Source organism: Bombina bombina, chromosome 3 (genome assembly GCF_027579735.1).
Source record: "Bombina bombina isolate aBomBom1 chromosome 3, aBomBom1.pri, whole genome shotgun sequence".
Lineage (NCBI taxonomy): Eukaryota > Metazoa > Chordata > Amphibia > Anura > Bombinatoridae > Bombina > Bombina bombina.
In genome coordinates, this window is record NC_069501.1 from 1219398078 (window position 1) to 1219421604 (window position 23527).

Here is a 23527-nt window from a genome sequence, read left to right on the forward strand (position 1 = left end):
GTTTTGTACAGACTTTGGTTCGTATCAAGCCTGTCATTAAGTTAATCTCTCCTCTTTGGAGTCTCAATTTGGTGCTGAGGGCTTTACATGCTCCTCCGTTTGAACCTATGCATTCTCTGAACATTAAATTACTTTCTTGGAAAGTATTGTTCCTTTTGGCTATCTCTTCTGCTAGAAGAGTTTGAGTTATCTGCTCTTTCTTGTGAATTTCCTTTTCTGATTTTTCATCAGAATAAGGCAGTGTTGCTTCCTGATATTCATCATTTTGTTCAGGCTTTGATTCGTATCAAACCCGTCATTAAGCCAATTTCTCCTCCTTGGAGTTTTAATTTGGTTCTGAAGGCTTTTCAGGCTCTTCTATTTGAGCATATGCTTGCTCTGGACATTAATTACTTTCATGGAAAGTATTGTTCTTTTTGGACATCTCTTCAGCTAGAACAGTTTTTGAATTGTCTGTTTTTTCTTGTGAATCTCCTTTTTCTGTTTTTTTTTCATCAGGGTAAGGTGCTTTTTGCTGTCCTCATTTCAATTCTTACCTAAAGTTGTAAATTCTAACTACATTAGGGAGGAATTATTGTTTTCCTAAGACTTCTTTGGCAAGATTCTTTCATTCTTTGGATATGGTAAGAGTTTTGAAATCTTATGTTGAAGCTATTCAGATTTCAGACATACTTCTAGTCTATTTGTTTTCTTTTCTGGTTTTAGGAAGATCAAAAGGCTTCTGCCATTTATTTGGCATCTTGGTTAAACTTTTGATTCATCATGCTTATTTGGAGTCAGGTGGATTCCCGCCTCAGAGGATTACGGCTCATTCTACTAGGTAAGTTTCTACTTCCTGGGCTTTTTAAGAATGAAGCTTCTGTTGATCACATTTGCAAAGCAATGACTTGGTCTTCTTTGCATACTTTTACTAAATTCTGCCATTTTGATGTGTTTTCTTCTTCTGAAGCAGTTTTTGGTAGAAACGTACTTCAGGCAGCTGTTTCTGTTTGATTCGTTTGCTTATAATTTCTGTTTTTTTCATTATAAGATTAAAACTTTTGATTTGGGTTGTGGATTATTTTTTCAGCGGAATTGGCTGCCTTTATTTTATCCCTCCCTCTCTAGTGACTCTTGCGTGGAAGTTCCACATCTTGGGTATCTGCTATCCCATACGTCACTAGCTCATGGACTCTTGCTAATTACATGAAAGAAAACATAATTTATGTAAGAACTTACCTGATAAATTCATTTCTTTCATATTAGCAAGAGTCCATGAGACCCACCCTTTTTTGTGGTGGTTATGATTTTTTTGTATAAAGCACAATTATTCCAATTCCTTATTTTTGATGCTTTTGCTCCTTTCTTATCACCCCACTTCTTGGCTATTCGTTAAACTGAATTGTGGGTGTGGTGAGGGGTGTATTTATAGGCATTTTAAGGTTTGGGAAACTTTGCCCCTCCTGGTAGGAATGTATATCCCATACGTCACTAGCTCATGGACTCTTGCTAATATGAAAGAAATGAATTTATCAGGTAAGTTCTTACATAAATCATGTTATTTAAATAAAAAAACTTTATGGGCTATATAAATGGATCATCTACAAAACATTTATGCAAAGAAAAAATTAGTGTATAATGTCCCTTTAACATATCTCTACCGTATATCAGAAATCTTGTCTGCAAATTTAATTGTTTTCCAAACCCACTCCGTGGGTATCCTTTGCTCTGTACCAATCCGTTTACAATACCTAGGTTTCAAAATGGCGCTTTAAACACAATTTCATTGGTTTAAGTATTTTGAACATGCAGTGCTGAAAATAGTGGGCAGGATAACGTGACATCATCAGGGAATAAAAGATATAACTTTTATAACGTTATGAAACTTCGTTTTGGAGAAAATATAGGTCAGTAGGTTTTAATTAATGTTTATTAACTTTAATATGTTAGTTGTTTGGCTTAAAAATTATAACAGAAAGTAATCCTTAAAGGAAGTATTTTTCAGAATATTTCTGTTCAAAATGGAAATGCTCGCATCCACGTTTCAGTTTTGATAATCCACCTTAAGAGAAGAAAAAGGGTGAGGGTGAGAGGGAAAGAAAACACTAGTTCACAAAAAAAGTAGATAACAGTATTAACCCAAGCCTCCCTGGGAGAAAGTAGAACAAGCACAATTATTTGATGTATTTTACAGCAAAAGGCAGCAAATAATGAATGCATGGTGCAATAATGTTATGTTTTCAATAATGAAGAGGTTTGTGCATTGTTAATGGGACAGTAAAGTCAACTTTGTAATTTTTTTTGTTGTCTAGGTATCCTTTGTTAAAAAAATATACATAGATTGGCTCAGGAGCAGCAATTCACTACTGGGAACTAGCTGCTCATTGGTGGCTGCACATATATGCCTCTTGTCATTGGCTTACTAGATTTGTTCAGCTAGCTCCCAGTAGCATGTTGCTGTTCCTTCAACAAATGATACCAAGTAAATAAAGCAAATTTTATGATATAGGTAAATTGGAAAGTTGTTTTAATTGTATCTGAATCACAAGAAAAAAAAAATGGGTTTCATGTCCTTTTTAACTGCGCATGTGAAAACGATAATTCATGCTAAAATCCTATGTGTGTGTATATTAGTTTGTAATTGGTTAGCAATCGTCATTTTGTTCTGGGTAAAGGGAAATCAGTGATAAGAAAAAACTAACTTTTTATACTCATTACGTTATTTATTGCTAAATTCTCAGGTATGAAGGTTCGTTATCATGCAGCTTTCAACATTTGTCTTAACGTATGTCCCTTTATTTGTGTAACAGGAAGGTGAGGGGTCTTGTACCCACCTAAAAAAGGTGCTGTTCTAGGATTTGGGTTTTCATCCAGCCCCTTTATAAAAATACAAAACAAAAAACAGTATTTGCTATATGTGTATATATAGTTTATTTTAGTAATCCCGTATTTTAAAATTTAGTAGTGACAAGGCAGAATATTATTATTAGGTACAGTAGTTCAACAAGAAACAGCAACAAACTGGTGCCACGGAAAAAAAATAAAAACCTATACTAAAAAAAATAATTTGGTAAAGTGTTTTCATTTTGGATATCTATAATCTTATTAAAGGGACATTTAAACTCTCAATACAATGGAAATTATTTAATTTACCTGATTCTCCTATAATTTAACTCAAAACTGAGTCATCAGAGGATCCTTTTGGATTCTGAACTTGGACCTTAACACATTTGACACAGTGATTGCTTGACCAACATAAGAGCACATTTGTATCTGTTTCTAATTGGCCACAGTAAAAGGCAAGATAAGCAAACCATGCCCCTTAACTGAAATGCATTTTGCTGACATTGTGGCTACAGATATTGTGCAATGTAGTTATTGTTTTATATTATAGGCACAAATATGATAAAATGTGTTTGATATCCAGTAAGGTTTTAAGCTTACTTAGCTTGTGTAGATGAGCACACAAGTACACATAGCTTTTTATAAGTAATATGATGACACCCATTTTTTAAATTACTTTTTCTGCATGCAGGTTGCAATCAAGCAAATGAATCTTCAGCAACAGCCAAAGAAAGAACTAATCATCAATGAAATCCTTGTTATGAGGGAAAACAAGAACCCAAACATTGTAAATTACCTAGACAGGTAAGGGAATTATCTGATTTTCTTTTGAGCAAATAACTCACTTGTCTGTAAAACTGCCAATAGAGCTGCATTGTAAGACATAAGGTGAGTGATTTGATTATCTTAGACCAGTACAGTAAAAGTAGATAGATGATATTTTATGCTATTATTTTTATACATTGGGCTGAAAATATAAAAACTAAAATTATATTACAAGCGCATAGGGACTTTAAAGGAATGGAGGGTCTCTGCTTGATTTCAAAGCAACACGTAACGTTGTCCCCAAGGCAGAACATGCTATGATCTAAATTGTCATCACAGAAAATGTAGCAGGTCTGCAGAAAGAACATGAGACATTCATAAATCTTCATGGGAATTAATTTTGCAGTGCAGCGCCACATCAGACTTTTCTCATCAAACAGTGCTGTGCTCTGGCTGCATTGTGTAAGTTTTTCTTAACACAGTGCAGCCAGAGCTGTTTGAATAGTACAGTCAAATATGGAGCAGCAGTGCAAATTGGCAGCTCATGGATTGATTACTGGCTCTCAGAAATTTTTCAACCCTGCCCCCTAGCTTTTTCCAGTCTGCAAAAGCTTTGACTCCTGAGTATAAGACATTCTTAGAAACATTGCACCTTTTTTTTGTTACTACATTTTTACGTTATAATTATGTGATGTTGGACCAAGAGGAAAATAAACAAATTTATTCAATGGTCATTCTAAAAACTTAGCTTTTTTTCTGCACCTAATCTGCAATGCAATTTTCAGTTGCTGCAATATATTTAAAAACTTTAAAAATTGCTTTATTCTCCAAATAATCATCACAGTGCAATTAAGCTGGTGCCTTAGTGTAAACAGCCTAATTTTAAAATGTAATTTCAAAGTGACCTGCAAAAATATTTCTTTCTAATGACACGGTGAGTCCACGGATCATCTAATTTTGGGAATATCACTCCTGCCCAGCAGGAGGCGGCAAAGAGCACCACAGCAAAGCTGTTAAATATCACCTCCCTTCCCTCCAACCCCAGTCATTCTCTTTGCCTATGTTAAGAGCAAGGAGGTGGTAAAATTTAGGTGTCTGGAAGAAGATTCTTCAATCAAGATTTTATTATTTTTCAGCAGTTTGTTCTGCTTTCTCCTGGGGTGTAGCCGTAGAGCAGTGGTGGCTTTTAAGTAATTGGAACTTGTGGGGTACAATCCTCACTGCGCCTCCCATGTAGTTAATGCTGCCCTAATATTGACTGGCAGAAAGTCTGCCAGTACTAAAATAAAAGGTATTTTTTAAAATTGTTTTTAGTTTTTTTAGCATATTTACGTATGCTGATGTGTAGGATCCCCCCCAAACAGCTCTCTAACCCTCCCCCTCTACCCTATTAGTAGCTATCTTGGGGACTGGCAGCTGTCTGCCAGTACCCAGTTTACTAAAAAAAATGCTTTTTCTCCAACATAGGTGTGTCCGGTCCACGGCGTCATCCTTACTTGTGGGGATATTCTCTTCCCCAACAGGAAATGGCAAAGAGCCCAGCAAAGCTGGTCACATGATCCCTCCTAGGCTCCGCCTACCCCAGTCATTCTCTTTGCCGTTGCACAGGCAACATCTCCACGGAGATGGCTAAGAGTTTTTTGGTGTTTAAATGTAGTTTTTATCCTTCAATCAAGTGTTTGTTATTTTAAAATAGTGCTGGTATGTACTATTTACTCTGAAACAGAAAAGAGATGAAGATTTCTGTTTGTAAGAGGAAGATGATTTTAGCAAACGTTACTAAAATCGATTGCTGTTTCCACACAGGACTGTTGAGATGAAGTAACTTCAGTTGGGGGAAACAGTTTGCAGACTTTTCTGCTTGAGGTATGACTGGCCACATTTCTAACAAGACTTTGTAATGCTTGAAGGCTGTCATTTTCCCTATGGGGACCGGTAAGCCATTTTCTTAGTTTAAGTAAAAGAATAAAGGGCTTCATAAGGGCTTATAAAACTGGTAGACATTTTTCTGGGCTAAAACGATTACTGTACTAAACATATTTGGCAGATTATAACTCTTATAGTTATTATAATCTTGGGGATTGTTTTAAAAAAAAACGGCAGGCACTGTATTGGACACCTTTTTCAGATGGGGGCCTTTTCTAGTCATAGGCAGAGCCTCATTTCTCCAACATAGGTGTGTCCGGTCCACGGCGTCATCCTTACTTGTGGGATATTCTCTTCCCCAACAGGAAATGGCAAAGAGCCCAGCAAAGCTGGTCACATGATCCCTCCTAGGCTCCGCCTACCCCAGTCATTCTCTTTGCCGTTGTACAGGCAACATCTCCACGGAGATGGCTTAGAGTTTTTTAGTGTTTAACTGTAGTTTTTATTATTCAATCAAGAGTTTGTTATTTTAAAATAGTGCTGGTATGTACTATTTACTCAGAAACAGAAAAGAGAAGAAGATTTCTGTTTGTATGAGGAAAATGATTTTAGCAACCGTTACTAAAATCCATGGCTGTTCCACACAGGACTGTTGAGAGGAATTAACTTCAGTTGGGGGAACAGTGAGCAGTCTCTTGCTGCTTGAGGTATGACACATTCTAACAAGACGATGTAATGCTGGAAGCTGTCATTTTCCCTATGGGATCCGGTAAGCCATGTTTATTAAGATAGTAAATAAGGGCTTCACAAGGGCTTATTAAGACTGTAGACTTTTTCTGGGCTAAATCGATTCATTATTAACACATATTTAGCCTTGAGGAATCATTTAATCTGGGTATTTTGATAAGATTATATCGGCAGGCACTTTTTTAGACACCTTATTCTTTAGGGGCTTTCCCAAATCATAGGCAGAGGCTCATTTTCGCGCCGGTGTTGCGCACTTGTTTTTGAGAGGCATGACATGCAGTCGCATGTGTGAGGAGCTCTGATACATAGAAAAGACTTTCTGAAGGCGTCATTTGGTATCGTATTCCCCTTTGGGCTTGGTTGGGTCTCAGCAAAGCAGATACCAGGGACTGTAAAGGGGTTAAAGTTAAAAACGGCTCCGGTTCCGTTATTTTAAGGGTTAAAGCTTCCAAATTTGGTGTGCAATACTTTTAAGGCTTTAAGACACTGTGGTGAAATTTTGGTGAATTGTGAACAATTCCTTCATATTTTTTCGCAATTGCAGTAATAAAGTGTGTTCAGTTTAAAATTTAAAGTGACAGTAACGGTTTTATTTTAAAACGTTTTTTGTACTTTGTTATCAAGTTTATGCCTGTTTAACATGTCTGAACTACCTGATAGACTGTGTTCTGAATGTGGGGAAGCCAGAGTTCCTTCTCATTTAAATAAATGTGATTTTTGTGACAATGACAATGATGCCCAAGATGATTCCTCAAGTGAGGGGAGTAAGCATGGTACTGCATCATTCCCTCCTTCGTCTACACGAGTCTTGCCCACTCAGGAGGCCCCTAGTACATCTAGCGCGCCAATACTCCTTACTATGCAACAATTAACGGCTGTAATGGATAATTCTGTCAAAAACATTTTAGCCAAAATGCACTCTTATCAGCGTAAGCGCGACTGCTCTGTTTTAGATACTGAAGAGCATGACGACGCTGATAATAATGGTTCTGAAGGGCCCCTAAACCAGTCTGATGGGGCCAGGGAGGTTTTGTCTGAGGGAGAAATTACAGATTCAGGGAACATTTCTCAACAAGCTGAACCTGATGTGATTACGTTTAAATTTAAGTTGGAACATCTCCGCGCTCTGCTTAAGGAGGTATTATCCACTCTGGATGATTGTGACAATTTGGTCATCCCAGAGAAGCTATGTAAAATGGACAAGTTCCTAGAGGTCCCGGGGCTCCCAGAAGCTTTTCCTATACCCAAGCGGGTGGCGGACATTGTAAATAAAGAATGGGAAAGGCCCGGTATTCCTTTCGTCCCTCCCCCCATATTTAAAAAATTGTTTCCTATGGTCGACCCCAGAAAGGACTTATGGCAGACAGTCCCCAAGGTCGAGGGAGCGGTTTCCACTTTAAACAAACGCACCACTATACCCATAGAAGATAGTTGTGCTTTCAAAGATCCTATGGATAAAAAATTAGAAGGTTTACTTAAAAAGATGTTTGTTCAGCAGGGTTACCTTCTACAACCAATTTCATGCATTGTCCCTGTCGCTACAGCCGCATGTTTCTGGTTCGATGAGCTGGTAAAGGCGGTCGATAGTGATTCTCCTCCTTATGAGGAGATTATGGACAGAATCAATGCTCTCAAATTGGCTAATTCTTTCACCCTAGACGCCACTTTGCAATTGGCTAGGTTAGCGGCTAAGAATTCTGGGTTTGCTATTGTGGCGCGCAGAGCGCTTTGGTTGAAATCTTGGTCTGCTGATGCGTCTTCCAAGAACAAGCTACTTAACATTCCTTTCAAGGGGAAAACGCTGTTTGGCCCTGACTTGAAAGAGATTATCTCTGATATCACTGGGGGTAAGGGCCATGCCCTTCCTCAGGATCGGCCTTTCAAGGCCAAAAATAAACCTAATTTTCGTCCCTTTCGTAGAAACGGACCAGCCCAAAGTGCTACGTCCTCTAAGCAAGAGGGTAATACTTCTCAAGCCAAGCAAGGTTGGAGACCAATGCAAGGCTGGAACAAGGGAAAGCAGGCCAAGAAACCTGCCACTGCTACCAAGACAGCATGAAATGTTGGCCCCCGATCCGGGACCGGATCTGGTGGGGGGCAGACTCTCTCTCTTCGCTCAGGCTTGGGCGAGAGATGTTCTGGATCCTTGGACACTAGAAATAGTCTCCCAAGGTTATCTTCTGGAATTCAAGGGGCTTCCCCCAAGGGGGAGGTTCCACAGGTCTCAGTTGTCTTCAGACCACATAAAAAGACAGGCATTCTTACATTGTGTAGAAGACCTGTTAACAATGGGAGTGATTCATCCTGTTCCATTAGGAGAACAAGGGATGGGGTTCTACTCCAATCTGTTCATAGTTCCCAAAAAAGAGGGAACGTTCAGACCAATCTTAGATCTCAAGATCTTAAACAAGTTTCTCAAGGTTCCATCGTTCAAGATGGAAACCATTCGAACAATTCTTCCTTCCATCCAGGAAGGTCAATTCATGACCACGGTGGATTTAAAGGATGCGTATCTACATATTCCTATCCACAAGGAACATCATCGGTTCCTAAGGTTCGCATTCCTGGACAAGCATTACCAGTTCGTGGCGCTTCCTTTCGGGTTAGCCACTGCTCCAAGGATTTCACAAAGGTACTAGGGTCCCTTCTAGCTGTGCTAAGACCAAGGGGCATTGCTGTAGTACCTTACTTGGACGACATTCTGATTCAAGCGTCGTCCCTTCCTCAAGCAAAGGCTCACACGGACATCGTCCTGGCCTTTCTCAGATCTCACGGATGGAAAGTGAACGTGGAAAAGAGTTCTCTATCTCCGTCGACAAGGGTTCCCTTCTTGGGAACAATAATAGACTCCTTAGAAATGAGGATTTTTCTGACAGAGGCCAGAAAAACAAGACTTCTAGACTCCTGTCGGATACTTCATTCCGTTCCTCTTCCTTCCATAGCGCAGTGCATGGAAGTGATAGGTTTGATGGTAGCGGCAATGGACATAGTTCCTTTTGCGCGCATTCATCTAAGACCATTACAACTGTGCATGCTCAGTCAGTGGAATGGGGACTATACAGACTTGTCTCCGAGGATACAAGTAAATCAGAGGACCAGAGACTCACTCCGTTGGTGGCTGTCCCTGGACAACCTTTCACAGGGAATGACCTTCCGCAGACCAGAGTGGGTCATTGTCACGACCGACGCCAGTCTGATAGGCTGGGGCGCGGTCTGGGGATCCCTGAAAGCTCAGGGTCTTTGGTCTCGGGAAGAATCTCTTCTACCGATAAATATTCTGGAACTGAGAGCGATATTCAATGCTCTTAAGGCTTGGCCTCAGCTAGCGAGGGCCAAGTTCATACGGTTTCAATCAGACAACATGACAACTGTTGCGTACATCAACCATCAGGGGGGAACAAGGAGTTCCCTGGCGATGGAAGAAGTGACCAAAATCATTCAATGGGCGGAGTCTCACTCCTGCCACCTGTCTGCAATCCACATCCCAGGAGTGGAAAATTGGGAAGCGGATTTTCTGAGTCGTCAGACATTGCATCCGGGGGAGTGGGAACTCCATCCGGAAATCTTTGTCCAAATCACTCAACTGTGGGGCATTCCAGACATGGATCTGATGGCCTCTCGTCAGAACTGCAAAGTTCCTTGCTACGGGTCCAGATCCAGGGATCCCAAGGCGGCTCTAGTGGATGCACTAGTAGCACCTTGGACCTTCAAACTAGCTTATGTATTCCCGCCGTTTCCTCTCATCCCCAGGCTGGTAGCCAGGATCAATCAGGAGAGGGCGTCGGTGATCTTGATAGCTCCTGCGTGGCCACGCAGGACTTGGTATGCAGATCTGGTGAATATGTCATCGGCTCCACCATGGAAGCTACCTTTGAGACGAGACCTTCTTGTTCAAGGTCCGTTCGAACATCCGAATCTGGTCTCACTCCAGCTGACTGCTTGGAGATTGAACGCTTGATCTTATCGAAGCGAGGGTTCTCAGATTCTGTTATCGATACTCTTGTTCAGGCCAGAAAGCTTGTAACTAGAAAGATTTACCACAAAATTTGGAAAAAATATATCTGTTGGTGTGAATCTAAAGGATTCCCTTGGGACAAGGTTAAGATTCCTAAGATTCTATCCTTCATTCAAGAAGGATTGGAAAAAGGATTATCTGCAAGTTCCCTGAAGGGACAGATTTCTGCCTTGTCTGTGTTACTTCACAAAAAGCTGGCAGCTGTGCCAGATGTTCAAGCCTTTGTTCAGGCTCTGGTTAGAATCAAGCCTGTTTACAAACCTTTGACTCCTCCTTGGAGTCTCAACTTAGTTCTTTCAGTTCTTCAGGGGGTTCCGTTTGAACCCTTACATTCCGTTGATATTAAGTTATTATCTTGGAAAGTTTTGTTTTTGGTTGCAATTTCTTCTGCTAGAAGAGTTTCAGAATTATCTGCTCTGCAGTGTTCTCCTCCTTATCTGGTGTTCCATGCAGATAAGGTGGTTTTACGTACTAAACCTGGTTTTCTTCCAAAAGTTGTTTCTAACAAAAACATTAACCAGGAGATTTTCGTACCTTCTCTGTGCCCGAAACCAGTTTCAAAGAAGGAACGTTTGTTGCACAATTTGGATGTTGTTCGCGCTCTAAAATTCTATTTAGACGCTACAAAGGATTTTAGACAAACATCTTCCTTGTTTGTTGTTTATTCCGGTAAAAGGAGAGGTCAAAAAGCAACTTCTACCTCTCTCTCTTTTTGGATTAAAAGCATCATCAGATTGGCTTACGAGACTGCCGGACGGCAGCCTCCCGAAAGAATCACAGCTCATTCCACTAGGGCTGTGGCTTCCACATGGGCCTTCAAGAACGAGGCTTCTGTTGATCAGATATGTAGGGCAGCGACTTGGTCTTCACTGCACACTTTTACCAAATTTTACAAGTTTGATACTTTTGCTTCTTCTGAGGCTATTTTTGGGAGAAAGGTTTTGCAAGCCGTGGTGCCTTCCATCTAGGTGACCTGATTTGCTCCCTCCCATCATCCGTGTCCTAAAGCTTTGGTATTGGTTCCCACAAGTAAGGATGACGCCGTGGACCGGACACACCGATGTTGGAGAAAACAGAATTTATGTTTACCTGATAAATTACTTTCTCCAACGGTGTGTCCGGTCCACGGCCCGCCCTGGTTTTTTAATCAGGTCTGATAATTTATTTTCTTTAACTACAGTCACCACGGTATCATATGGTTTCTCCTATGCAAATATTCCTCCTTAACGTCGGTCGAATGACTGGGGTAGGCGGAGCCTAGGAGGGATCATGTGACCAGCTTTGCTGGGCTCTTTGCCATTTCCTGTTGGGGAAGAGAATATCCCACAAGTAAGGATGACGCCGTGGACCGGACACACCGTTGGAGAAAGTAATTTATCAGGTAAACATAAATTCTGTTTTTCGCGCCGCTAATGCGCAGTTGTTTTTGGAGAGCAAGGCATGCAGATGCATGTGTGAGGAGCTAAGAACCACTGAAAAAGCTTATAGAAGGCGTCATTTGGTATCGTATTCCCCTCTGGGCTTGGTTGGGTCTCAGCAAAGCAGATACCTGGGACTGTATAGCGGTTAAATGTAAAAACGGCTCCGGTTCCGTTATTTTAAGGGTTAAAGCTTTCAAATTTGGTGTGCAATACTTTTAAGGCTTTATGACACTGTGGTGAAAATTTGGTGAATTTTGAACAATTCCTTCATACTTTTTCACATATTCAGTAATAAAGTGTGTTCAGTTTAAAATTTAAAGTGACAGTAACGGTTTTATTTTAAAACGTTTTTTGTGCTTTAACAAGTTTAAGCCTGTTTAACATGTCTGAACCATCAGATAAGCGATGTTCTATATGTATGAAAGCCAAGGTTTCTCCCCATTTAAATATATGTGATGATTGTGACATAGTGTCCAAAAAAAGTAGGGACAATGATGCCACAGATACTGATATTGCCCAAGATGATTCCTCAAATGAGGGGAGTAAGCATGGTACTGCATCATCCCCTTCTGTGTCTACACCAGTTTTGCCCACACAAGAGGCCCCTAGTACATCTAGTGCGCCCATACTTATTACCATGCAACAATTAACGGCTGTAATGGATAATTCTATTGCTAACATTTTATCCAAAATGCCTACTTATCAGAGAAAGCGCGATTGCTCTGTTTTAAACACTGAAGAGCAAGAGGACGCTGATGATAACTGTTCTGACATACCCTCACACCAATCTGAAGGGGCCAGGAGGGAGGTTTTGTCTGAGGGAGAAATTTCAGATTCAGGAAAAATTTCTCAACAAGCTGAACCTGATGTTGTAACATTTAAATTCAAACTAGAACATCTCCGCTCACTGCTTAAGGAGGTATTATCTACTCTGGATGATTGTGACAATTTGGTCATTCCAGAGAAATTATGTAAGATGGACAAGTTCCTAGAGGTTCCTGTGCCCCCGATGCTTTTCCTATACCCAAGCGGGTGGCGGACATAGTAAATAAGGAGTGGGAAAGGCCCGGCATACCTTTTGTTCCTCCCCCTATATTTAAGAAATTATTTCCTATAGTTGACCCCAGAAAGGACTTATGGCAGACAGTCCCCAAGGTCGAAAGGGGCCGTTTCAACTCTAAACAAACGCACTACTATTCCTATAGAAGATAGTTGTGCTTTCAAAGATCCTATGGATAAAAAATTAGAGGGTTTGCTTAAAAAGATGTTTGTTCAGCAAGGTTACCTTCTACAACCAATTTCATGCATTGTTCCTGTCACTACAGCAGCGTGTTTCTGGTTCGAAGAACTAGAAAAGTCGCTCAATAAAGAATCTTCGTATGAGGAGGTTATGGACAGAGTTCAAGCACTTAAATTGGCTAACTCTTTTATTTTAGATGCCGCTTTGCAATTAGCTAGATTAGCGGCGAAAAATTCAGGGTTTGCTATCGTGGCGCGCAGAGCGCTTTGGCTAAAGTCTTGGTCAGCGGATGTGTCTTCCAAGACAAAATTGCTTAACATCCCTTTCAAGGGTAAAACACTGTTTGGTCCTGATTTGAAAGAGATTATTTCAGACATCACTGGGGGAAAGGGCCACGCCCTTCCTCAGGATAGGTCCTTTAAGGCTAAAAATAAGCCTAATTTTCGTCCCTTTCGCAGAAACGGACCAGCCTCTAATTCTTCATCCTCTAAGCAAGAGGGTAATACTTCTCAACCCAAACCAGCCTGGAGACCGATGCAAGGCTGGAACAAGGGTAAGCAGGCCAAGAAGCCTGCCACAGCTACCAAAACAGCATGAAGGGATGGCCCCCGATCCGGGACCGGATCTGGTGGGGGGCAGACTTTCTCTCTTTGCTCAGGCTTGGGCAAGAGATGTTCAGGATACTTGGGCACTAGAAATAGTTTCTCAAGGTTATCTCCTGGAATTCAAGGAACTACCCCCAAGGGGAAGGTTCCACAGGTCTCAATTATCTTCAAACCAAATAAAAAGACAGGCATTCTTACATTGTGTAGAAGACCTGTTAAAGATGGGAGTAATTCATCCAGTTCCAATAGGAGAACAAGGGATGGGGTTTTACTCCAACCTGTTCATAGTTCCCAAAAAAGAGGGAACATTCAGACCAATTTTAGATCTCAAGATCCTAAACAAATTTCTCAGGGTTCCATCGTTCAAAATGGAAACCATTCGAACGATCCTTCCTACCATCCAGGAAGGTCAATTTATGACCACGGTGGATTTAAAGGATGCGTACCTACATATTCCTATCCACAAGGAACATCATCAGTTCCTAAGGTTCGCTTTTCTGGACAAGCATTACCAGTTTGTGGCACTTCCATTCGGATTAGCCACTGCTCCGAGAATTTTCACAAAGGTACTAGGGTCCCTTCTAGCAGTTCTAAGACCAAGGGGCATTGCAGTAGTACCTTACTTGGACGACATCCTGATTCAAGCGTCGTCTCTGTCAAAAGCAAAGGCTCATACGGACATCGTTCTAGCCTTTCTCAGATCTCACGGATGGAAAGTGAACATAGAAAAAAGTTCTCTGTCCCCGTCAACAAGAGTTCCCTTCTTGGGAACAATAATAGATTCCTTAGAAATGAGGATTTTTCTGGCAGAGGTCAGAAAATCAAAACTTCTAAGCTCTTGTCAAGTACTTCATTCTGTTCTTCATCCTTCCATAGCGCAGTGCATGGAAGTAATAGGATTGATGGTTGCAGCAATGGACATGGTTCCTTTTGCACGAATTCATCTAAGACCATTACAACTGTGCATGCTCAGACAGTGGAATGGGGATTATACAGACTTGTCTCCGACGATTCAAGTAGATCAAAGGACCAGAGATTCACTCCGTTGGTGGCTGATCCTGGACAACCTTTCACAGGGAATGAGCTTCCGCAGACCAGAGTGGGTCATTGTCACGACCGACGCCAGTCTGGTGGGCTGGGGCGCGGTCTGGGAACCCCTGAAAGCTCAGGGTCTATGGTCTCGGGAAGAATCTCTTCTCCCGATAAACATTCTGGAACTGGGAGCGATATTCAATGCTCTCAAAGCTTGGCCTCATCTAGCAAAGGCCAAATTCATAAGGTTTCAATCAGACAACATGACGACTGTTGCATATATCAACCATCAGGGGGGAACAAGGAGTTCCCTGGCGATGGAGGAAGTGACCAAGATAATTCAATGGGCGGAGGATCACTCCTGCCACTTGTCTGCAATCCACATCCCAGGAGTGGAAAATTGGGAAGCGGATTTTCTGAGTCGTCAGACCTTCCATCCGGGGGAGTGGGAACTCCATCCGGAAATCTTTGCCTAAATAACTCAATTATGGGGCATTCCAGACATGGATCTGATGGCGTCTCGTCAGAACTTCAAGGTTCCTTGTTACGGGTCCAGATCCAGGGATCCCAAGGCGACTCTAGTGGATGCACTAGTAGCACCTTGGACCTTCAACCTAGCTTATGTATTCCCACCGTTTCCTCTCATTCCCAGGCTGGTAGCCAGGATCAAGCAGGAGAGGGCTTCGGTGATCTTGATAGCTCCTGCGTGGCCATGCAGGACTTGGTATGCAGACCTGGTGAATATGTCATCGGCTCCACCATGGAAGCTACCTTTGAGACAGGACCTTCTTGTTCAAGGTCCATTCGAACATCCGAATCTGGTTTCCCTCCAACTGACTGCTTGGAGATTGAACGCTTGATTTTATCAAAGCGTGGGTTTTCAGATTCCGTAATAGATACTCTTATTCAGGCTAGAAAGCCTGTAACTAGAAAGATTTACCATAAAATATGGAAAAAATATATCTGTTGGTGTGAATCTAAAGGATTCCCATGGAACAAGATAAAAATTCCTAAGATTCTATCCTTTCTACAAGAAGGTTTGGAGAAAGGATTATCTGCAAGTTCTCTGAAGGGACAGATCTCTGCTTTATCTGTTTTACTTCACAAAAGGCTGGCAGCTGTGCCAGACGTTCAAGCGTTTGTTCAGGCTCTGGTTAGAATCAAGCCTGTTTACAGACCTTTGACTCCTCCCTGGAGTCTTAATCTAGTTCTTTCAGTTCTTCAAGGGGTTCCGTTTGAACCCTTACATTCCGTAGATATTAAGTTATTATCTTGGAAAGTTTTGTTTTTGGTTGCAATTTCTTCTGCTAGAAGAGTTTCTGAGTTATCTGCTCTGCAGTGTTCTCCGCCCTATCTGGTGTTCCATGCAGATAAGGTGGTTTTGCGTACTAAGCCTGGTTTTCTTCCGAAAGTTGTTTCCAACAAAAATATTAACCAGGAGATTGTTGTACCTTCTTTGTGTCCGAATCCAGTTTCAAAGAAGGAACGTTTGTTACACAATTTGGACGTAGTCCGTGCTCTAAAATTCTATTTAGAGGCTACTAAAGATTTCAGACAAACATCTTCTTTGTTTGTTGTTTATTCTGGTAAAAGGAGAGGTCAAAAAGCAACTTCTACCTCTCTTTCTTTTTGGCTTAAAAGCATTATCCGATTGGCTTATGAGACTGCCGGACGGCAGCCTCCTGAAAGAATCACAGCTCATTCCACTAGGGCTGTGGCTTCCACATGGGCCTTCAAGAACGAGGCTTCTGTTGACCAGATATGTAAGGCAGCGACTTGGTCTTCACTGCACACTTTTGCCAAATTTTACAAATTTGATACTTTTGCTTCTTCAGAGGCTATTTTTGGGAGACAGGTTTTGCAAGCAGTGGTGCCTTCCATTTAGGTGACCTGATTTGCTCCCTCCCTTCATCCGTGTCCTAAAGCTTTGGTATTGGTTCCCACAAGTAAGGATGACGCCGTGGACCGGACACACCTATGTTGGAGAAAACAGAAGTTATGCTTACCTGATAAATTACTTTCTCCAACGGTGTGTCCGGTCCACGGCCCGCCCTGGTTTTTTTAATCAGGTCTGATGAATTATTTTCTCTAACTACAGTCACCACGGTATCATATGGTTTCTCCTATGCATATTTCCTCCTGTACGTCGGTCGAATGACTGGGGTAGGCGGAGCCTAGGAGGGATCATGTGACCAGCTTTGCTGGGCTCTTTGCCATTTCCTGTTGGGGAAGAGAATATCCCCACAAGTAAGGATGACGCCGTGGACCGGACACACCGTTGGAGAAAGTAATTTATCAGGTAAGCATAAATTCTGTTTTTATTTTTTCTGTAGTGTAGCTTCCCCCCCAAAGACCAACCCCCCACCCCCTCCCAGATCCCTTAGATGCTTTTTTAAATTCAATTTTACCCCACTCTATCCCACTTTTATAAAAAAAAAATTCTGTAGTGTAGCCCCCCTCGACGTCATAGGGCACATCGATGGCCGCCCACCCGCCTCCCACGTCGGCTCCCACCCACCAACGATACCGGCCATCAATGTCAGGTGCAGAGAGGGCCACAGAGTGGCTCTCTCTGCATCGGATGGCCAAGGGGTGTTATTGCAGGATGCCTCGATATCGAGGCATCACTGCAATAACAGGAAAGTGGCTGGAAGCGATCAGGATCGCTTCCAGTCGCTTTAAACCCCTAATGTCGTACAGGGTACGTCGGTGGTATTTAAAGACCAGTTTGTGCAAGACGTACCCTGTTCGACATGAGTCATTAAGGGGTTAAAAAATAATTACTTTTATTTTTAATTCTGGGTGAAGATGGACCAGGAGACTTTGCAAAATGTTACTTGTACTTTATGTTTTGATGCTAACGTGGAACCACCAATCCCCTTTCTGTTCCTCATGTATTGATAGAACATTGAATTACAGGGATAGACTTTTTTGATTCTGAGCCAACATTGTCTAGGGCGGATGCTGTTCAGGAGTCTACTCACAATGTTCAAGATATGCCGCAACTTTCTCCTCAAGTGTCCCAAATTTTATCGTCCACACATGCAGTGCCCTGCGTTTTCTCTCTAGCTCCGCCTGGAGTTACATTGCAAGACATCGCTACCCTCATGTCAACTGCGGTATCTGATGCACTGTCTGCTTTTCCCATGCTACAGGGAAAGCGCAAGAGGAAATGTAAAGAATCAGTGAGTAAGGTGTCTGATGCAGTAGTGGGTATTCCGAATGTTCCCTCCCAGAAGTCGGAGGAAGAAGATACTTCCATAGCATCTGAGGGTGAAATCTCAGATTTAGACAGTGTAATTCCTCCTTCTGATGCTGAAGTTGTATCCTTCCGGTTTCAGCTAGAACACCTCAGTTTGTTGCTTAAGGAGGTTTTGGCTACCTTGGACGACTCCAACACCACGGTCGTTGTCGATCCTAAGAAGTCTAGCAAGTTAAACAAGTATTTTGATGTACTTTCCATGGTAGAAGTTTTCCCTGTACCAGATCGGGCTACAGAGATTATTGCTAAGGAATGGGAGAGACCGGGTATTCCTTTTTCTCCATCCCCTATCTTTAAAAAGATGTTTCCTATTGCTGACTCTATCAAGGAGTCTTGGCAGACAGTCCCCAAGGTGGAAGGGGCAATTTCCACCCTAGCTAAGAGAACCACTATTCCCATAGAGGATAGTTGTTCCTTTTAGGATCCTATGGATAAAAAGTTGGAGGAATTACTCAAAAAGATGTATGCTCACCAAGGTTTACAATGGCAACCTGCGGTGTGTATTGCTACCGTCACTAGTGCGGCAGCATACTGGTTTGATGCGTTGTCTGATTCTATTCAGACATACTCCCCTTGACAATATCCAGGATAGGATCAAGGCCCTTAAGTTGGCCAATTCCTTTATTAAGGATGCTTCCCTACAGGTTATTAAGCTGGGAGCAAAAATTGCGGGGTTTGCCGTACTGGCCCGCAGAGCCTTATTGTTAAAATCCTGGTCTGCGTATTTGTCTAAGCTTTTGGCGATTCCCTACAAGGGTAAGACCTTATTTGGGCCGGGCTTGGCTGAAATGATTTCCGACATTACGGGAGGAAAGGGTCATTTCCTCCCTCAGAATAATAGGAATAAGCAGAAGGGACTTCAGAGTAATTTTCGTTCCTTTCGAAACTTCAAGGGTAAGCCTTCCTTTCCCTCTACAAAGCAGGGACAGTCCAAGCCTTCCTGGAGGTCCAACCAGTCATAGAACAAGGGGAAGCAATTTAAGAAGCCCACTACTGACTCAAAGTCAGCATGAAGGGTCTGCCCCCGATCCGGGACCGAATCTTGTGGGGGGCAGACTTTCCTTCTTCACTCAGGCTTGGGTTCGGTATGTTCAGGATCCCTGGGCGGTGGACATCGTGTCCCAGGGACACAAACTAGAGTTCAAGACCTTTCCTCCCAGGGGCAGGTTTCTGCTCTCAAGATTATCTGCAGACCAGATAAAGAGAGGCGTCCTTACACTGTGTACAAAACCTTTCTGACCTGGGAGTCATAGTTCCTGTTCCAATGCAGGAACAGGGTCGGGGATTTTACTCCAATCTGTTTGTGGTTCCCAAAAAAGAGGGAACTTTCAGACTAATTCTAGATCTCAAAAGTCTGAACAAGTTCCTCAGAGTACCATCCTTCAAGATGGAAACTATTCGTTCCATTCTTCCCTTGGTTCAAGAGGGTCAATTCATGACAACAGTAGATTTAAATGATGCGTACCTGCATGTTCCCATCCACAGGGATCATCACAAGTTTCTGAAGTTCGCTTTTCTAGACAAACACTTCCAGTTTGTGGCTCTTCCATTCGGCCTTGCCACAGCTTCCAGAATTTTTTCAAAAGTCCTGGGATCCCTGTTGGCGGTGCTCCGGTTGCGGTGCATAGCAGTGGCGCCTTATATGGACGACATTCTGGTTCAGGCGCCATCCTTTCAACAAGCGAACTCCCACACAGAGATGTTGTTATCCTTCCTGCGCTCTCACGGATGGAAGGTGAATTTGGGAAAGAGTTCCTTAATTCCAGCTACAAAGGGTAGTGTTCTTGGGAACCATAATAGATTCCCTATCGATAAAAAATATTTCTGAAAGAGGTCAGAAAATCAAAGATCTTCGATTCTTGTCTGACGCTTCAGTCCTCTCCTCGGCCGTCAGTGGCTCAATGTATGGAGGTAATCGGTCTGATGGTAGCTGCCATGGACATCATTCCGTTTGCCAGTTTCCACCTCAGACCCCTGCAGTTATGCATGCTCAGACAATGGAACAGGGATTATGCGAATCTGTCTCCGCGATTACATCTGGATCAGGCGACACGAGATTCTCTTCTTTTGTGGTTGTCTCTGGAACATCTCTCCCAGGGAACCTGCTTCCGCAGACCCACCTGGGTGATTGTGACAACGGACGCCAGCCTGTTGGGATGGGGAGCAGTCTGGGGCTCTCTAAAGGCTCAGGGGACATGGACTCGGGAGGTGTCTTTTCTCCCCATAAACATTCTAGAGCTGAGGGCAATTTTCAATGCTCTTCTGGCCTGGCCTCAACTTCAGCCCAGTTTATCAAGTTTCAGTCGGACAGCATAACTTTAGTGGCTTACATCAACCATCAGGGAGGAACTCCGAGTTCCTTGGCCATGATAGAGGTAGCCAAGATTATTCAGTGGGCGGAGACCCACAACTGCTGTCTATCTGCGATCCACATTCCAGGAGTGGACAATTGGGAAGCGGATTTTCTGAGCAGACAGACCTTTCACCCGGGGGAGTGGGAACTCATCCAGAAGTGTTTTCCAGCTTTATTCTCAAATGGGGACCGCCGGAACTGGATCTCATGGCATCTCGTCAGAATGCCAAGTTCCTGAGGTACGGGTCGAGGGATCCTCAGGCGTTACTGATAGATGCTCTGGCGGTCCCTTGGAATTTCAGTCTAGCATACCTATTTCTTTCATGTAATTAGCAAGAGTCCATGAGCTAGTGACGTATGGGATATACATTCCTACCAGGAGGGGCAAAGTTTCCCAAACCTCAAAATGCCTATAAATACACCCCTCACCACACCCACAAATCAGTTTTTACAAACTTTGCCTCCCATGGAGGTGGTGAAGTAAGTTTGTGCTAGATTCTACGTTGATATGCGCTTCGCAGCAGGCTGGAGCCTGGTTTTCCTCTGAGTGCAGTGAATGTCAGAGGGATGTGAAGAGAGTATTGCCTATTTGAATTCAATGGTCTCCTTCTACGGGATCTATTTCATAGGTTCTCTGTTATCGGTCGTAGAGATTCATCTCTTACCTCCCTTTTCAGATCGACGATATACTCTTATATAACATTACCTCTACTGATTCTCGTTTCAGTACTGGTTTGGCTTTCTACTTCATGTAGATGAGTGTCCTGGGGTAAGTAAGTCTTATTTTTTGTGACACTCTAAGCTATGGTTGGGCACTTTTATATAAAGTTCTAAATATATGTGTTTAAACATTTATTTGCCTTGATTCAGGATGATCAATATTCCTTATTTCAGTCAGTTTCATTATTTGGGATAATGCATATGAATAAATCATTTTTTCTTACCTTAAAATTGACTTTTTTCCCTGTGGGCTGTTAGGCTCGCGGGGGCTGAAAATGCTTCATTTTATTGCGTCATTCTTGGCGCGGACTTTTTTGGCGCAAAAAAATTTTCTTTGTCATTTCTGGTGTCATACTTGTCGCCGGAAGTTGTTCGTGTTTACGTCATTTTTTTTGACGTTTTGCGCCAGAAATGTCGGTGTCACCGGATGTGGCGTCATTCTTGGCGCCAAAAGCATTTAGGCGCCAATAATGTGGGCGTCTTTTTTGGCGCTTAAAAATGTGGGCGTCATTTTTGTCTCCACCTTCTTTTTTTTTTTTTCACATTATTTGTCTCATTTTTCATTTGCTTCTGGTTGCTAGAGCCATTGGCATTTTTTCCCATTCCTGAAACTGTCTTTTAAGGAATTTGATAGATTTTGCTTTATATGTTGTTTTTTCTCTTACATATTGCAAGATGTCTCAGATTGACCCTGGATCAGAAGCTACTTCTGGAAAAACGCTGCCTGATGCTGGTTCTACCAAAGTTAAGTGCATTTGTTGTAAACTTGTGGTAACTGTTCTTCCGGCTGTAGTTTGTGATGAATGTCATGATAAGCTTGCTAATGCAGATAGTATTTCCATTAGTAATATTCCATTACCTGTTGCTGTTCCATCAACATCTAATACTCAGGATGTTCCTGTTAACATAAATCTATTAGGAAGGCTATGTCTGTTATTCCTCCTTCCAGTAAACGTAAAAGGTCTTTTAAAACTTCACATTTTTCAGATGAATTTTTCAATGAACATCATCATTCTGATTTGTCTGTTTCTGATGATGATTTTTCTGGTTCAGAGGATTCTGTCTCAGATATTGACACTGATAAATCTTCATATTTATTTAAAATGGAATTTATTCTTCTTTACTTAAAGAAGTTTTAATCGCATTAGAGATGGAGGAATCTAGTCCTCTTGATACTAAATCTACTAAGGGTTTAAATTTGTTTTTTAAACCTCCTTTAGTTATTCCGGAAGTTTTTCCTGTCCCTGATGCTATTTCTGAAGTAATTTCTAGGGAATGGAATAATCTGGGTAATTCATTTACTCCTTCTAAAAGGTTTAAGAAATTGTATCCTGTGCCATCTGACAGATTAGAGTTTTGGGACAAAATCCCTAAAGTTGATGGGGCTATCTCTACTCTCGCTAAACGTACTACTATTCCTACGGCAGATAGTACTTCCTTTAAGGATCCTTTAGATAGGAAAATTGAATCCTTTCTAAGGAAAGCTTATTTATGTTCAGGTAATCTTCTTAGGCCTGCTATTTCTTTGGCTGATGTTGCGGCAGCTTCCACTTTTTGGTTGGAGGCTTTGGCACAAGTGTCAGATCATAATACTCATAGCATTGTTAAACTTCTTCAACATACTAATAACTTTATTTGTGATGCCATCTTTGATATCATTAGAGTTGATGTCAGGTATATGTCTTTAGCTATCTTAGCTAGAAGAGCTTTATGGCTTAAAACTTGGAATGCAGATATGTCTTCTAAGTCAACTTTGCTTTCCCTTTCTTTTCAAGGTAATAAATTGTTTGGTTCCCAGTTGGATTCTATTATTTCAACTGTTACTGGGGGGAAAGGAACTTTTTTACCTCAGGATAAAAAATCTAAAGGTAAATATAGGGCTGCTAATCATTTTCGTTCCTTTCGTCAGAATAAGGAACAGAAGCCTGATCCTTCCCCTAAGGGAACGGTTTCTGTTTGGAAACCATCTCCAGTCTGGAATAAATCCAAGCCTTTCAGAAAGCCAAAGCCAGCTCCCAAGTCCACATGAAGGTGCGGCCCTCATTCCAGCACAGCTGGTAGGGGGCAGATTACGATTTTTCAAAGAAATTTGGATAAATTCGATTCACAGTCTTTGGATTCAGAACATTGTTTCACAAGGGTACAGAATAGGTTTCAAGGTAAGGCCTCCTGCAAGAAGATTTTTTCTTTCTCGCATTCCAATAAACCCAGTGAAGGCTCAAGCGTTTCTGAAATGTGTTTCAGATCTAGAGTTGGCTGGAGTAATTGTGCCAGTTCCAGTTCTGGAACAGGGTCTGGGGTTTTATTCAAATCTGTTCATTGTACCAAAGAAGGAGAATTCCTTCAGACCAGTTCTGGATTTAAAAATATTGAATCGTTATGTAAGGATACCAACATTCAAAATGGTAACTATAAGGACTATTCTGCCTTTTGTTCAGCAAGGGCATTATATGTCCACAATAGATTTACAAGATGCATATCTGCATATTCCGATTCATCCAGATCATTTTCCGTTTCTGAGATTCTCTTTTCTAGACAAGCATTACCAGTTTGTGGCTCTGCCGTTTGGCCTAGCAACAGCTCCAAGGATTTTTTCAAAGGTTCTCAGTGTCCTTCTATCTGTAATAAGAGAACAGGGTATTGTGGTATTTCCTTATTTGGACGATATCTTGGTACTT

The 23527-nt window shown here is 41.9% G+C and overlaps 1 protein-coding gene across 1 annotated transcript in view; it reads left to right on the forward strand.

Moving 5' to 3' along the window:
* PAK1 (p21 (RAC1) activated kinase 1) overlaps positions 1 to 23527 on the forward strand; it is a 240750-nt gene that overhangs the window by 146078 nt on the left and 71145 nt on the right. The window contains 1 exon segment of the mRNA XM_053708687.1: positions 3515 to 3627. Coding sequence (XP_053564662.1) covers positions 3515 to 3627 — 113 coding nt within the window.